Genomic DNA, 15,989 nt, shown 5'->3' on the forward strand with positions numbered 1-15,989 from the left:
TTTAAGCTCGTGTTTCAAGTCTATCATAACATTTACATAATGCTATAAAGTTAATTGAATAAAACATTATCACATAATTAAATAAGGTAGAAACATTAATTTTGGGGAGTCACATTCACCAATTGTATCGCCCAGAATCAATGCTTTAGGAAAAAGTTTTATTCCATATTTACTTTTGTGGGATTTTTACCCAATAACTAATCTTTTATTCTCAACGAATTTCACCTTTTGCATCTTTTTTTTTTCACCTTTAGTTTTTATTCTTACAATGATTTAGTGAGAATCTATACCCTTAGCACTAACTTGAATTTAATAGATCATGATTAACGTATTCTAATCATGAAATAGTGTGGTCCAAATTAAAACCTTTTCTGATTTGATCAAAATCTAAACCAGGAATGAACTTTTGAGTTTATTTGATCAACAAACATATCAACAACACCAATTGCCTAACCATAAAAAGAACGAAAAAGACACTTCCCCTATTCGCACCAATTTATTTATTTAATCTTTTTTCTTTGCTGTTGGTTAAGTTTTCTACTTTTTCTATTGGTAAAGCCAATGACAAGATCTTAAAAGGGGCTGAGGTGATCATGTCAGAGTCGTTATTGAACATAAGGATTATTCGATAATGAGCTTAGTTAATAAATAAATTAAGATCGAAGTCTTCATCAAACATAACACTTCCTAATAAATTTGGCTAAGATGTACACAATTTCATTTAGAAAATAGTTTTTCACCAACTAATATCCAAATTCTTACTATACATCTACTAGCTCAACCTAAGAATTAGGTAAAACTGAAACGATTTCTTTTAAAACTGGAACAAAAAAACAAAAACATTTCAAAATACAAATATAAGAAAATCATCATAGAATTCATTTGCAACCAATAATTTAACATCTTTTGCGTAGCAAACAAGCAAAGAATCATTATTCACAAGCCGTCGAAATGATAGCGGTAGAAGAAAATTTAAATCACAACACGCAATTTACGCAACAAAATGATCATATATCATATTAGCCGTAAAGGATATTTGTACATATTTTTCATATATTTACAAAAAGTGAATTGACTACAACCATGACTACTCAACAACTAATAAAGGTTTTTTTCCTTCATTTTTTTGATCTCTTAACCAAAGCCGCCCATATTGACATTTCTAAACCACCCCATAATGGACAAAATCCTAAAAATTTTCTCCTCAACTTCTTTTCATACTTACAACACCATTCTCCAAGAGGGTTTTTACCCACCTTTACCAGAACAACTCCTAATTTTTATCTCATAATTATTTACTTGGGTTAAGAACAACACAACTCTCATTTTTTTTTTTTACTTACAGACACTTAACTACACCCTTTTTAAACATATTTACATTAGGTAAAAAGGATTCTTTTTCTCACGTTCAAAATTCCTGTTTCTCCTCCTCCTGGTGATGCTAAAGACAAAAGGCTGATTTACTCTCTCCTCGTGTAAACAAACTTCATATTACCTCTATATTTACTTTTCTCTTCTGTTGAAATGGATTTCGAATTTCGAGGGTTTGATTAAGCCAGGGTAGGGATGCTGCAGTTACGGCGATCCCTGTCAAGGCAATCGAAGCCCTCAACTCTAACGGCTGGATTGTTGCCAAAATTTGCCCTCACGCATCCACCTTTTCTGGTGGATGTGGATGGGGACGAGGCCAGTCCGGATGGTATAGGAATTGCCCGTGGTGAAACTGGGGTGACCTTCTCATCACCAAAACGTGCATCTTGAATTAATGGGTTAGATACTCTGCTCGGCGGTGACCCACAAAAAAAGGGGGGCGACGAGGCTACCTGTGCAGCAGATGATTGATCCGCACCACCACCACCCTGCAACAATTTCACAACCAATAATCAGCATATGTTTCGTATTCAATAGATCCTGTTTAGATGACTTTAAACTGATCGTTAACAGCTGATTAACTTCGTTAAGAACCATTTTGGGACATGTCAATTCATTCTAAGCCACTCAAATTGAAGAACAAGATAAAATTCACCAATCTAACACCTTACAATGACAAGTACAATGTGCTCACACACTTGGATAAAAGCCCTTTTCTTTCAATGCGTCCACAAAGATGTTATCATTTCTTTGCTTTCGACAAATAGATAAGACTACCACAACAACAAAACATACATACTGTATACTTAGCTACCTTACCCTTACTTTGGTGAAGGTAGAGACGAACTATGATACACGATTATTTAACGTATATAGTAATTGAAAAGCCACGAACTACCTTAGCGAGGATGATGTCCAATAGATCAGCTCCAGCTCTGGAATCACATAGCTCTTGCTGATGGCTGTTGAACAAACAAATTGAAAAATTAGAAAACAAACAGAATGATTCAGAGAACTAAAAAGCAATCAGCCATAGAAATTCTACCTAACATGCCATCTGAGAGGTCTGATAGGTTCAGTTATGGTGGCGTTCAAAAGGCCGAGACGCCGTGGCTTGGGGCAAACAACGGCATCCTTCTTATCTGAAATTGAAGAAACGGAGCTCCACATGTCTTCACAGGCGGCGAAAGCACCTTGTTGAATTGCACAGTGATTCATCTTCTCTCTAGCTTGATAATAAGATCTAATTGGAAAAAAACACACCTGTTCCAGACAAAAAACAGAAAGAGCGGAATTTTAAACAAGAGCTCAGAGATTTTTTTTGCAGATCTGGAGTAATTACTCAACTAATAATAAATTTTTTTATATGAACTATGTGATAAAAAAAATATACAGATCTGGACAAATGATTAAAGGAATCGAGAGGCGGAGATACGCATGTGAGTGCTTTTTGACCTTTTCGTCGAGACAAACGAAGAACAGCCAGCAGAATCAGAAATTAGAGCGAAAATCAATTATTTTGGGAAGATCAATTCGCAGAAACGCCTAAATTTCATCGCACATACAGGAATAAAGTAAAGGTTTATTCGACTGAAAAAACTAGAGATCTTCTAAATTTCTTCATAGATCTACGCCTCCTCTTTGATTTTCAACGAATTAGGTAAAGCGCAACAGACGAAAATTGTAGTTAACAGATCGAACTTTCACACAGTAAAATTACTGCAACGAAAATTAATCAATCGACTCTCAGCTAAAGTTGATTGGATTTACTTCGAAAAACAGCACACCTATTCAATTTTCCACACATAATTTACAAGGAATTTTCAAGCTATATTTAGCATCAAAACACAACCTCAAGCAAAAAAAAAATCCTCAAAAATGCATACAACACATAAAAATCAATTTCTCCAGCAAAATCATCCAACTACTAACAAAAATTCTCCAAATAAAACCACAAAATGTGGGGGAAAAAAACAAAATCAGCTTAAACAAACAATAAATAACAAAATTGAAACACAGCAGAAGAAGAAACAAAACATTTTCAAAAGCAGCTGGAAGAAAAACAAAGCATCAGCTCAACCAAATTTTTTCCCCAAAAAACGCATACAACATACGGAAATCAATTGCTCCAGCAAAATCATGCAAACTACTCGCAGAAATCTCCAAATCAAACCAAAAAATTGTGAAAAAAAAAAACAAAATCAGCTCAGAATTAACAAAATTGAAACGCTATAGATTTAGAGAAACTAATCACTTCCAAATCAGCTCCAAAAAATCAAAAAAAAAAAAATTCAGCAACTCATACAGCGAATAATCAAAAACTTACTTGAGCAGGCTGTACAGAGAAGTGAAGAAACTGGTTCCTCTGAAAGGAGAATTTCCGGAAGAAGAATTTTATAATTAAAGAGAGAGATACAGAAGAAACGGTCAGTCTTTTTGGACAAAGAGTAACGAAGGATAACAAGGAGAAGCTCTATGACTTTTTATAATACAAGATGAAAGAGAAAAATATCAAAAATTTTATAATATTAAATAAAATTAATTCGAAAAAAAAGAGGAGAAAATTCGTGTATTGGGAGGCAAGATCTGCAACACCTGCAAAATGTTTAATAGAAAAAGAAATAAAGAGAGCGCAAAAAAATAAAATATTTTTTAATTTTAATCAATATTTTAATGGGTCATGCAGGCGGTGCCTCAAATCTCATCGTTTTTCGTACCCAACTCCTAACTATAGTAAAAAGAAATTAATTTTATTTTTGTTATTACTTATATTCCATATTTCTTTATCATTATTTTCTTATTCAATCTCGTTACATCGTATTTAGCTAATACATTTAATATCAAATGTGTGATTTCTGAACTATTTCTATCAACCTTTTAGGAGAAAAAAAATGAAAAATATTACTTAACTAGACCTATCCATATATATTAGTATGATATATATTTTTTAGAATATTATATATTTTATAAGTAATAAAAGAGTTTTTAGTTTTATAATGAGGAAGATAATTAGACATATTTTTCGCTACGAGATACACAAAAAATAGGCAGAAAGATGAGCGAGATTCAAATGTATGTTAGATATATATAAATCACACTAAATACAGATATCTAAGATTCTAAATAAATTGGAGAGTGACAAATATGAAAGATGCGAGGAAAATTTATTATGTATTCGAAGTACATAAATTAATTTAAATATAATGTATCTAAAATAAATTACACTTAATTTTAATATCATATATTTTTAAATATATATATCTAAATATATCTATGTAAACTACAATTTATTTAAAAACATGATATTATAAATTAAAACGAATTAAAATAATTAACTCATAAACCTAATGAACGCAAGTATTTTTATTAAAAAATTCATAGTCGTAACTCCTAACTTCAATTCTAACCGCTTACAGGTACGTATGCTTTGTACTATCTATCAGATGGACACGTGTCATGTCGGCCTTACGACGACGTTTTAAGGCCAATGTTCCGTTTGGCAAACCGCCATTGAGAACGTCGGCCAAATTTATTCAAACTGTGTTTTTGCAATATAATTAAATTAAAATATGATACTATTAAATATAATTCTCTTAATACTTTAACAATTAAACATAGTAAATTACTTCAATTTTTATTTTTATTTTTAACTTATTTTAAGCTTCTTTTTTTTTTTGTAAAAACATTAGGTATAGTTAAAGATACCGTACAAAGATAAAAGAAAAGTAAGATTCAATTTAAAATTATACTAATCATATATCAATTATTGTAAATACACTAAAAAATCGTATCGGTCAATTGTGTATATGAAAAATTAATAGAGCTAACAATATCGATAACATTATTATAACGATAATTTCTATTTTATATAAATTTCAAAAAAAAAAATTGACAAAAAGAGTAAATTTTTCTTTGTTTATTATTAAGAGTAAAGATAATGACATAGTTCAAAAAAAGGTGAGTTCCTCTTTATTTTTGGCCTTATAACATTGATGATCAATTAATATTTTTATAAAATTAATCCTTTCGAAATTTCAGTTATTTCTATCTAAACTTTTTATTTCACAAACAAGATATCACGAAGATTACTCATATATTCATTAGTATTAGTAAAAGATTAATAAGTTAAAAGTGCAAAAATTATACATAATCGACGTAAATAATCAAGAAGCAATCGAGAGCCATATCGGAGGCAGGGAAGTTTATAAAGCAAAAAAAAAAAAAGCAGAGTAAAAAAAGAGACAATGCACAAGTATCTCTTAACCTATGTTCGAAATCTCAGAGACAGATATGTTATACTAAGTTTCTATTGTTCCCCTAAATTTATTTTATTAATAATTTTCTATCACTTTTTGACCTACGTGACACTATCATGTAGGCCCAATAGTGATTGACTTTTCTTTTTCAACCTAGTATCACATAGGTCGAAAAGAAATAGAAAGTTACTTATAAAATAAATTCATAAGATAATAAGACTTTAGTATAGTATAAATACGTCTCTAAAATTTTAGACATAAATTTAGAAAGTACTTATTCATTTTCCTCTCAGAAAAATAATATAAACTCAAATATGTGTCAGATTGTGAAGTGTGAAACAAAAAAAGGATAAAAGTGCCTAAAATTCTTGTAGACATGTAGAGTGGCTTGTGGGCACTCTTTTTTTAATTAGCTTCGTAATAAAGTTTATACAACATTTACTTTTGAACGTTTATATTACACTTCAATTTTGGCATTTAAGGTATAAGTAATCACTCCTATTAAATAATTAAAATAATTATTACAAAAATATCTTTCCTTTGCTAACACTACTAGAAGTAATTATAAACAAACCTCATTTTCGAAAAAAAATTATTTTTTCAATTAATTTATGTAATATACTTTTAACTTACTAAAAAATAATAATTAAAAATAATATATCAATATATGGTATGCTTTGTGATTATTTTAAATGCGAAGCTAAAAGCTATACAAATATTATGACAACTTTTAATGCCATAAGTTTTCAATATTTGAAATAAAATCTATATAAACTCATCGTTCTTCCAAGTTTCAAAATACGAGTACATTTGTCCAAATATCTCCAACTCCGTAAAGAGCATTATTTACACTATAAATAAATATTTTTGAGATAGTTTGTCTAATATACTTATTTAATATTTAAAAAAATAAGCACTTTCTCGATCACAAATATAAATCATAAATTTAATTTTATTCATTTTTTATTAAAAAAATATTTTTTTTCCATATCAAGTATTGACTAAATATACAATTTAATGTTATAAACCATCAATATATTACGTAATAAGATGATTCGAAATCCCTTCATATTTATAATTGCATTGTATATAGCTTTGGCTTTTCGTCCATCGAAAAGATTTTTTGTGCAAAATGTTTTGGTTAAACAGAATTGATCGGCACAGAAAACTATTGAAGGATCATCACCCATCTTCATTTTTTATTCAACCTTGGTAATATAACATACGGGAGTGATTCGACGGTGTTAAAGAAAAAGACATACATTTTAGATTTCTAAATTTAAGGGGCCTCAATTTTAATTATGATAGGTTATAAATTATTTTTTTTAAGAAGTATTGAATACTATTTGTAGAAAAAGTAAACATTTCATGAAAATGAAAAAATTATTGGAAGAAATTTAACATATTTGGAGTACTATATCTCATTAAAAATAATTTAAAATAAGAATGATTATATTATCAATTGAAAACTAGAAGAAATCAAGTATATAAAAGTTATTAATAATTCAATTTAATACCCCGTTTGATTTCTACTTTAGACCAGTAATATGTTTGACCCGCTCATAATAACATACAATTTTGTGCATATTTTGTTGAAACTATATAAAAAAAAAGTTGTTAAAATGACTATATATTTTAAATTTTATTGTGAATCTTATTATGGAGTAAGTAAAAGTAAATTTATATTTCGATGCATACTAATTATTTATCTACTTTTAAATTGATATATTTGTTAAAAGAAAATAATGATTCACATGGTATTTATATAAGTGGATAAATTAAAAATTTAAGATTTTCAACTAGTTCTATTTTTTTCAAAAAAAAATTTCGAGAATATAATATATAAAAGAAATTATCCTTTCTTGATTTCTCAAAATTGACAAGTAAAATAGAAAAATTGAACAAATAGTTAAGAACAGAGAATATTGAATTCTCAACTTTTAAGATTGGATTGACGTTTCAATACACGAGATATATGAAGCCGACAATGACTTATTTTCTTTTGAAAAAAGGATAGATTTCAAAAAATAAGTAGAATAAAAGACAATCTAACAGTATATGTTATTTCATTAATCACGAATTTTAATTTTTAACAAATAGTATGATTGTTCAATAAATGAAATTCAATTTCAGAAAAATGAATAATTTGAAGACCTACTAATTCGATAGTGGCGTTGATTATTCAGACCTTTTAATTCATAGATTTAGATCTTGGATAGTTACGTTTGTAATTTGTTTTAATCCAATATTGGTTCAATGCAACTTACCAATGAAAAAATAACTAAATAGGCAACAATTGTTTTGATAACTCTTGTCCAGAAAGAATATAAAAATAGAAAAAACTAGAGGCTTGAATTTACTTTTACTTTCGATATTATTTGTCATCATTTTTATTTTTAAAGTTAAATCATAAAATTTTTGATTAATATTATAATATGTATTTTCATCATACTAATATGAAAAAATTGTAATTTATAGTACTTTTCATATAGTTTTAGAATATTTATTTTTTTGTTTAAAATATCGAATTAATATAATATAATTTACTTTTAAATATTAATCAAATTAACTTTTGATAAGCGTAACATGACAAACATTTTTAAATCGAAAGAGTAGAATCTATGCTTATTCTTCTCTTTACTAGTACGATTGAATATGCTTGGATTTTTCTTCATTCCTATTAAAACGAATTTATAATTTTAGTTGTTGTTTCACCATGCATCTATTCACGATCTTTCTTATTTTTGGGATTGTCTTATTTTCGAAGAATTTTTTGATACGAGAAATTGAATAAATAAAGTTATTTTATGAATCGAGGTTTCTCTCGGTTAAATTATCCCATCAAATTATATATATTATAATTTATTTTATCATGAATTCATTATAGTGTAAATAGTGGACACTGATAAATTGGAATTTTTATAAGAGAGTTTAAAATTAAAAAAATTAAATATACAATGAAGTTGAATGAGTTTTAATATCTAATATATGTATAATTTCAACTATGTAAAAAAGTGTAATTTTATGTGAGAGCAATTAATATTTCTAATCAAAAGTTGGATAAAATAATATATTTTTATCGAAATATTACTTATCTCTTGTATCAAACGATCTCGTAGAACTTATTCCTATGAAAATAAATAATAACTAATTTTAACTAAAATTATATAATAATTTATTTCAAAATTAACTATTTTAAGATTGTAATGTTATTTTGACTAAACGAATTTGAGAGTATTGAATATTGATTTTCTCGTCATGCTAAAATTGAATATTGTGATGTTATCTCGTAAAACTTAAAGAATATTGAATATTGATTTTCTTGTTAGAAGAATAATAATGTAGCATAGATGACATTGAACAAAAGTAACCGAGAAAGATTATAGTAGAGCGATAAGTATTTTTTTAATATTAATTAAGAGGTTTTGAATTTAAGCTCTCCAGAGAATGTAATTGTCATTGTTTGGGTCTTAAGAAATGCTTTATCTCCAATATGAGGCTTTTGATATGAATTTAGATTTTATTAGATTAAAAAATTGGGATAATTGTACAAAATAGTAAACTAATAATGTAAATAAATACAATAGTTAACGTTTGATTTATTTGTGTTCCATAGCAAAGTCTCTGTCAGTCGCCTCTCTCACTTATATTCTCCCTCGCCACTTTCACTCTCTCGCTTTCTCCCTGTCGCTCGCCTTTTTTTGCCTTTCTCTTTTTCGCGTTTTATACAAATTTAAACTGTATATAATCATCTACACACTTATAATTATACTTTACAAATATTTTTCCATCCCAAGTCTCTTTTGTATTTCTCTCTTTTTCGTTTTATACAAGTTCAAATTGTATATAATTTCCATCTTTCTCGTTTATATATATATATATAATTCGCTATATATACAATTGAAAGTTATGCCTATTTCGCTATAATAATTGGGGAGGGAATATAAAATTAAATCGAATTGTATAAAACAAAAAAGAGAGAAAACATATACAACTGAAAGCTATGTCTATTTCGCTACACAATTGGACAGAGAATATACCATTGAATCGTATAAAACATATATTTGTTATAAAACGTAATTATACAAACTTTGTTATAACATACAAATTTAAATTTTATTTTTGCAATTTGAATAAAAGTAGAAACAAAGAACGGATCACGTGGAAAGAACATGTTTGGTTGCTGTACGCTGTTTCCCTTTTTCTCTCTTTCTATTTCTGTGTTCGCCGTTGGATTTGCCATGTTTCGACTTCTCCATTCTTTTATCTTTCTTTTCGATATTTATAATAAAATTTAATAAATTTTGTATTATATAATTTTTTTAATCATAAATTATATTTTTAATATAATTTTTTAAAACTCAATTATTTTATTAAAATCAGAGAAATCTCAATTACTCTATTACAATAATTTATTTCTTATATTTATGATGACATATCACTGCCTTTAATTAGAATCTTTTATCTCATTCTTTTCCTTTAAATTTTCTTTTTCTTACTTTAGTCTTTCGTTTTTCTTTGGATAAAAAGTTAAAATGCCCCTTTAAATTTTCTTTTAGAAATAATTAAGGTCAAATATACTCTACCGTTATGACATTGGCTCAGATATTTCCAATATTCCGACATGTAAATTATTTTTATAAAAAAAGCGATCATATTTGTTCTTGAATTATGTGAAAAGATGGTTTAACTTTGTATAAAACAGAAAATCTTAATAGTTTTGTATAATTTAAAGGTAAATTTGAATCGTTTTACGTACCCATTTATTTTTATGTTAAACTTTCTTCACGCATATTAATTAATTGAAAAAATAAAATACAAACTGTTTCCTGTTTTTAATGGGACAATAAAGGAAATTATTACTATGCTACAAGTCGATTCAATTTAATTTAACTTTTTGTGTGATGCTGTTTACAACTGTCTTTGTACTTTAAATGAACAACAAATATTCAAATAAAATTTGGCTCTTGAAAATTATGAAATACTTAAAGTTGCTAAACTATGAGACAAGTTGGCAAATTATTCAAATTATTATTATGTCTACATTATATATAAAGTCTACATTATGTTTATTCTTAAACCGTACAATTATAGTATATAATAATATAAACCTACGGTATTATGTCTAATTAAATTGTAGCAGAGATCTAACATGTTTGAGATCTGTTATGATAATTGCTTCTTCTTCGTGTTCAGGATTGACCATCTGAAGTAAGAACAATATAAAATGAGAATTCAGTATCGAATAAATAATGAAATAAAATGAATATGATCCTGATATTATAATTAAAAAACGAAAACTTAGAAAAAGAAAAAGGAAACACCTAGTCATAACCGATGTGGAAAAATCAACAAGATCTAAACATAAAAAAAAAAAAATCAAATTTGGATCATTTTTGTAGTACGTGAAGCCATGTTCTATATTATAGAGAATTATATTAGTCAAACATTCATATTAATTTGGAATTAACAGTAAGTGCACGAACCCCAAAAATAATTTAAAACTCCATTTTAATTTTTAAGTTTGCCCAAAATATAAATTTTAAATTGGAAAAATTATATAAAATAGCAAACTAATAACCTAAATTAAATAGAATAGCTAGGGTTTGATTTACTTGTGCTCCATAGCAAGCATTATCTAAAATTTGCCGCGTCTCTCTCCCAGGAATCTCGCTCGCCACTCTCCATTCTCGCTCGCCTCTCTCGCTTTATACACAGAAGTGTATAATTCTGTTTCTGTTTTGTATAAAGCGAGAGAAAATTGTATATACACATGCAAAAATGTATATCTTCGTGTTATACACTTAATTATACAATTTACAAACATTTTACTTCAAAAATTGTAGAGAAAAGGCCAACGAATTATACAATTGCGAATTATACAATTGCAGTGAAATACAATTTTCTCTAGCTTTATACAACAGAAGTGTATATATTGTGTTTCTGTTTTTGTATAAAGCGAAAAAAACATATATCTTTTTGCTATAAACTTATAATTATGCAATATACATACATTTTAATTCGATTCAACTATATACAAAGCAAATTATACAATTGCAGCGAAATAGGCCAGCGAATTATACAATTTAGGCCAGCGAATTATACAATTTAGGCCAGCGAATTATACACTTGTATATGTATAGCGAATTATACAGTTTTTATGTTTGTTATGGAGCGCAATTATGTAAAATTTGCTATATTATACAAATATAAATTTTTTATTTGTTATATGTGAAAGTTGACCTTTTAAATTTGCACACTCTTTATTCTATCAAGAGTCATTTGATTGAAAAAGATGAACAAATAGTAGAATAAATATAACGACTTCATTCTTGAAATTTTTTAAAATCTCTACAATATTTTTCTAAAAAAATGTTAATAAAAAAATCTTTCAAAAACTGTCCAAAAACAGCCAAAAGTCCCTAAAAAGAAGTGTTTAAGCAATATTGTCCATCTTAGGATAAACTAATTTTCTCTAAAGAGCCATAACATTATTAAGAATATATTATAGTATTTTAAATATAGCTTCTTCTTTTTTCTTTTTTTTTCTTTTTAATAACTATCATTATTATTGGCGCATCTAATAATCTTCATCTCTGATTATATTTAACAGAATTTATTACATTATACGTTTATATAAAAATTAACTCTCCGCCTTTTTGACTTGTATATTTATAGTCATCAATATCCATTATCTTCTTTGTGGATACGACTCTCCAAATCTATAAATAGAAGGATTAAACCCGCTAATAGACGAGCAAAGACACTAAACATTTATACACATCTTGTTAAATCGTTAATTCTGATACTAATTATCGAATATTTAAACTAAAATAGATCCATAAATACTATTTAAAATATTATAATATTATCCACTTTTAGCCAAAGCCAATTTAATTATCTCAACATAGTGAGTTTAATGAGAAATAATGGGACCCTATAGTGAAGTATTTTGGAAGTAAATCAGAATGAGATTTGTGGGGAGCCCTCCAAAAAGCTTAAAGAACATGTTCTCTTGCCTTTTATTATTGAAAAAAACAAGTACTTATTACAGATGGCAGCAAATAACAATAAGAAGAGATAAAATACCTAGTCATCATTCTTAGCAAATTGCATTTTCCAGCACTCATTTTTTGGGTTCTTGTGGAATGTGAGTGGTCCATAGGATCTGCAACTATTTCGATTATTCGTGTCGAAAAGTTTCACGTTTAATTTAAATTCTATCCTTCAACGGGAGTAAAAAAGGACTGGTTAATTAGGCTCCTTCTATTCAATTCTTTGTTCGTATTACACTAAATATACTTAGCATATTCTTATATTTTTCTTTGACATAATTATCTCATCGATCTCTAATAAAGTGGATCACTTGAAATCGAGACCTTTGTTATGAACGAAGGAATTTAGAGAAATTCATAACTTAAAAATTAGTATGTTACTATTTTGTAGAATTTATATCTATAAATTTTTTTTTAAATTTTTCATTAGATATGCAGTATTTGTATTAGAATCTAATTAATCTGAATTTATATTGAGTAGGACTACATTCGAGACAACGACCCTCTTAATTAAGGTCGTGGATAAACAAACGTGGCTTATTATTGATAAAGTTAATTAGAATTCAATTCATATTCATATTACGTTTGAATTTTCTTTCTTGTCTAATCTTAATTAACGTGGACGATTTGTTTTTGAACTATCAATCTAATCTAAAGTAAGAAAGAATTTGCCAAGACGTTTAAATTTTAGTGTAGTGATTTTTTTCCACGTTTAATTTATTTTTAAATGTTAGGTCCATTATCATCGTTATTTTCAATGATAAACCATGATATACTTAATGCCAACCAGATAAAAGAAAAAAAGAAACACAAGAAAACTTAGTCCTACTATATCACTTAACCCCAACAAAATTTTGATTAAATAAAAATCTATGTTTAGTCTTAATTAGCTTGACTAAATAAGACAAATATCTTTGAAAAATAAGAGAAAATATAAAAATAATTAAGTTGATTGAGCAAATGATCTTTTAAATAGAGATCTCATATTTTAAATCTTATACATATCGTATGATTGAGTTTATCAACTATCACATGACATTTCTCAAGTGCAATTATATGTTATATATTATGTGATTTGTGAACTATTATGAATCGGAAGTAATTGTCAACAAAAAAATATAATGCATTGACATCATTCTAATAATAATAATAATTAATATATACAATTTAACACATTTTAATAATTAAAAATTATTTATCTATTCAATTTTGAGCTTAGCTTGGATGTACCAATTTCTCTATTAGCTAATAAATATAACATCTAACTTAAAATTATAACAATATTAATATGTGTACCTATATATTGAAACACCATTCTAATAAGGTGAATAGGAATTAAGAAAAGTTTTGGACTATAATTAACCTAATATTTAATGAAGTACATTGAGAATTCTTTATTTTCATATTCAAAGTTTAGGCTACACAATAATATCACGTGATTTGTTTCTATTTGTCCAAGTCTTGATGAACAAAACTACATGGTACCTGTGCAACAAGTGTTGATAAGAGATAACAGATACTTCATAAAATTTATCGAGGTGTGCACACGCTTATTTTTAATACCATAATTATTTTTATTTTTTCTAAAAAGGCTTTCATGACAAAAAGAAAATTCCAATGATTAAATAAGTGAATTTGATAATAAAAGGAGACATATTTGCTTGTCTCTTTGATGTTTTTCATTAGGTGAAAGAAAAAAACTTATCATAGTAATGATCACATGCTATTGCCTTTGAGTCATGCTTAATTTCCTTAACAATGCAAACAATAAGTTTGGCTCCATTTCCTCTTTTCTTGTAGGGTTCAAAAAAGTCTACTTAATAGTTTGCATTATACAATTCCTATATTTATTTAATTTAATAATAAGTTAGATATGAATATCAAAGTTTGGCCACTACAAAATTATGTCCCTTGAAAATCTTGGGTGGGCATGCCTATAATGTCCTAACAAACTTTCTTGTGGTGTAGGGAAAAGAGAAAAACACTATAATTGTAACTAAAAGACATTATCTTTCTTTACCCTTGAGGATAATCAAATGACATGATGTAATATAATTTTGTTGCTTTAAAAGCAATTTACCTCTTAAAAATCATGTAAAATTTCACTAAAAAAGCCTTTCTTCGGAATTCAAAGACTAAAAACTTAATTTTTTTTATATCGTTAAAATCAAAGATTTATTTCAGATAACATTATAATTATTTACATGACAGATATTTGAAGCAAGTGCGAAAACAATCTCATGTAGGAAGATAATAAGATTTAAGTAGTAAATTATGCATCAATAGTTTTACAATTGACCATACCTTGAGTTTTTTTTTTTGGGTTCTGTTATTTCCTCCAGATGCATGAACTAATTAATTAACCTTTTCTCTTTAGATGGTATTTTTTGGTCTAAATAAAAGAAAACCAATTGATGATTAGAAAATGAAAATTTTATTTGTCCTTTTCTCAATTATGAATAATTAGTTTCCAAATCAAAGGTGTTCTGTCAATTGGTAATTTAAAGTAAATTCTAAAAATTAAGGCATGTGCATTGCATCTAAGCAAAGATAATATATTTAAAACAATATGAAAAATAAAGTTGTGATAGCAACAGTCAGAAAACTACTTCTATTTTGAGTACTGTTATATTAAATTAATATATTCTCTAAGTTTGAGAAGTTGCATTTTCACCAGTACCTACCATCTGGACCATGCCTACATTGAATATAACAAATTATTATAATTCATATATATATATATGATAGGTTTCGAGTTCAGTTTGAATGTATCTTGACTGTTGGATACCGTTTATCTTATATTAGCATATCGTGTAATTCTGCCCATCAAGACATATGCAATTGGAAAGAATTTAACTAGCATGTTTTATTGAATATCGAGATTTTAGACTATAATCTTCTTGAAGAAATCTTTCGGTGTGGAAAGTAAGATGTTTGACTTGTCAGGCTTAGGTCTGGTCATTTCAATTTAGAAAAGCAAAATCAGAAGTTAACCATTTTTTTGCATTTGCTATTTTTGAACCTCTAGTAAGTACTAGTTAATTGTTTGATTTACTTTGTTAATCATATTATCTTATTGTTGTTACTGATTCATTTTCATCTTTTCCTCAATCGAGGGTCTATTGGAAACAATCCTTCATACCATCACAAGATAGAATAAGATCTATGTACATAATGAAATATCTACTACCTCTCACTAACATAAGTATCGTGTAACTCTACTTGTTAATCATCACACGAAAATCAGCAAATGGGGGATTTACGTGTTTCGTGGCTCGTTTAACTTTGAAAATGAACCGTTTTGGCC

General features: G+C 27.3%; 1 protein-coding gene across 1 annotated transcript; it reads right to left on the bottom strand.

Moving 5' to 3' along the window:
- Window positions 1-990: 990 nt before the first annotated feature.
- LOC101254996 (uncharacterized) lies at window positions 991-4,106 on the bottom strand. Its single transcript, XM_004238882.5, has 4 exons — window positions 3,698-4,106; window positions 2,417-2,634; window positions 2,270-2,333; window positions 991-1,859 (listed from the first exon to the last, which is right to left on the bottom strand). Exons 2-4 carry the CDS (start codon window positions 2,587-2,589, stop codon window positions 1,551-1,553), a joined length of 546 nt encoding a protein of 181 aa, XP_004238930.1. The 5' UTR covers window positions 2,590-2,634; window positions 3,698-4,106; the 3' UTR covers window positions 991-1,550.
- Window positions 4,107-15,989: the final 11,883 nt, after the last annotated feature.

Source organism: Solanum lycopersicum, chromosome 5, assembly GCF_036512215.1.
Source record: "Solanum lycopersicum chromosome 5, SLM_r2.1".
Taxonomy (NCBI): domain Eukaryota; kingdom Viridiplantae; phylum Streptophyta; class Magnoliopsida; order Solanales; family Solanaceae; genus Solanum; species Solanum lycopersicum.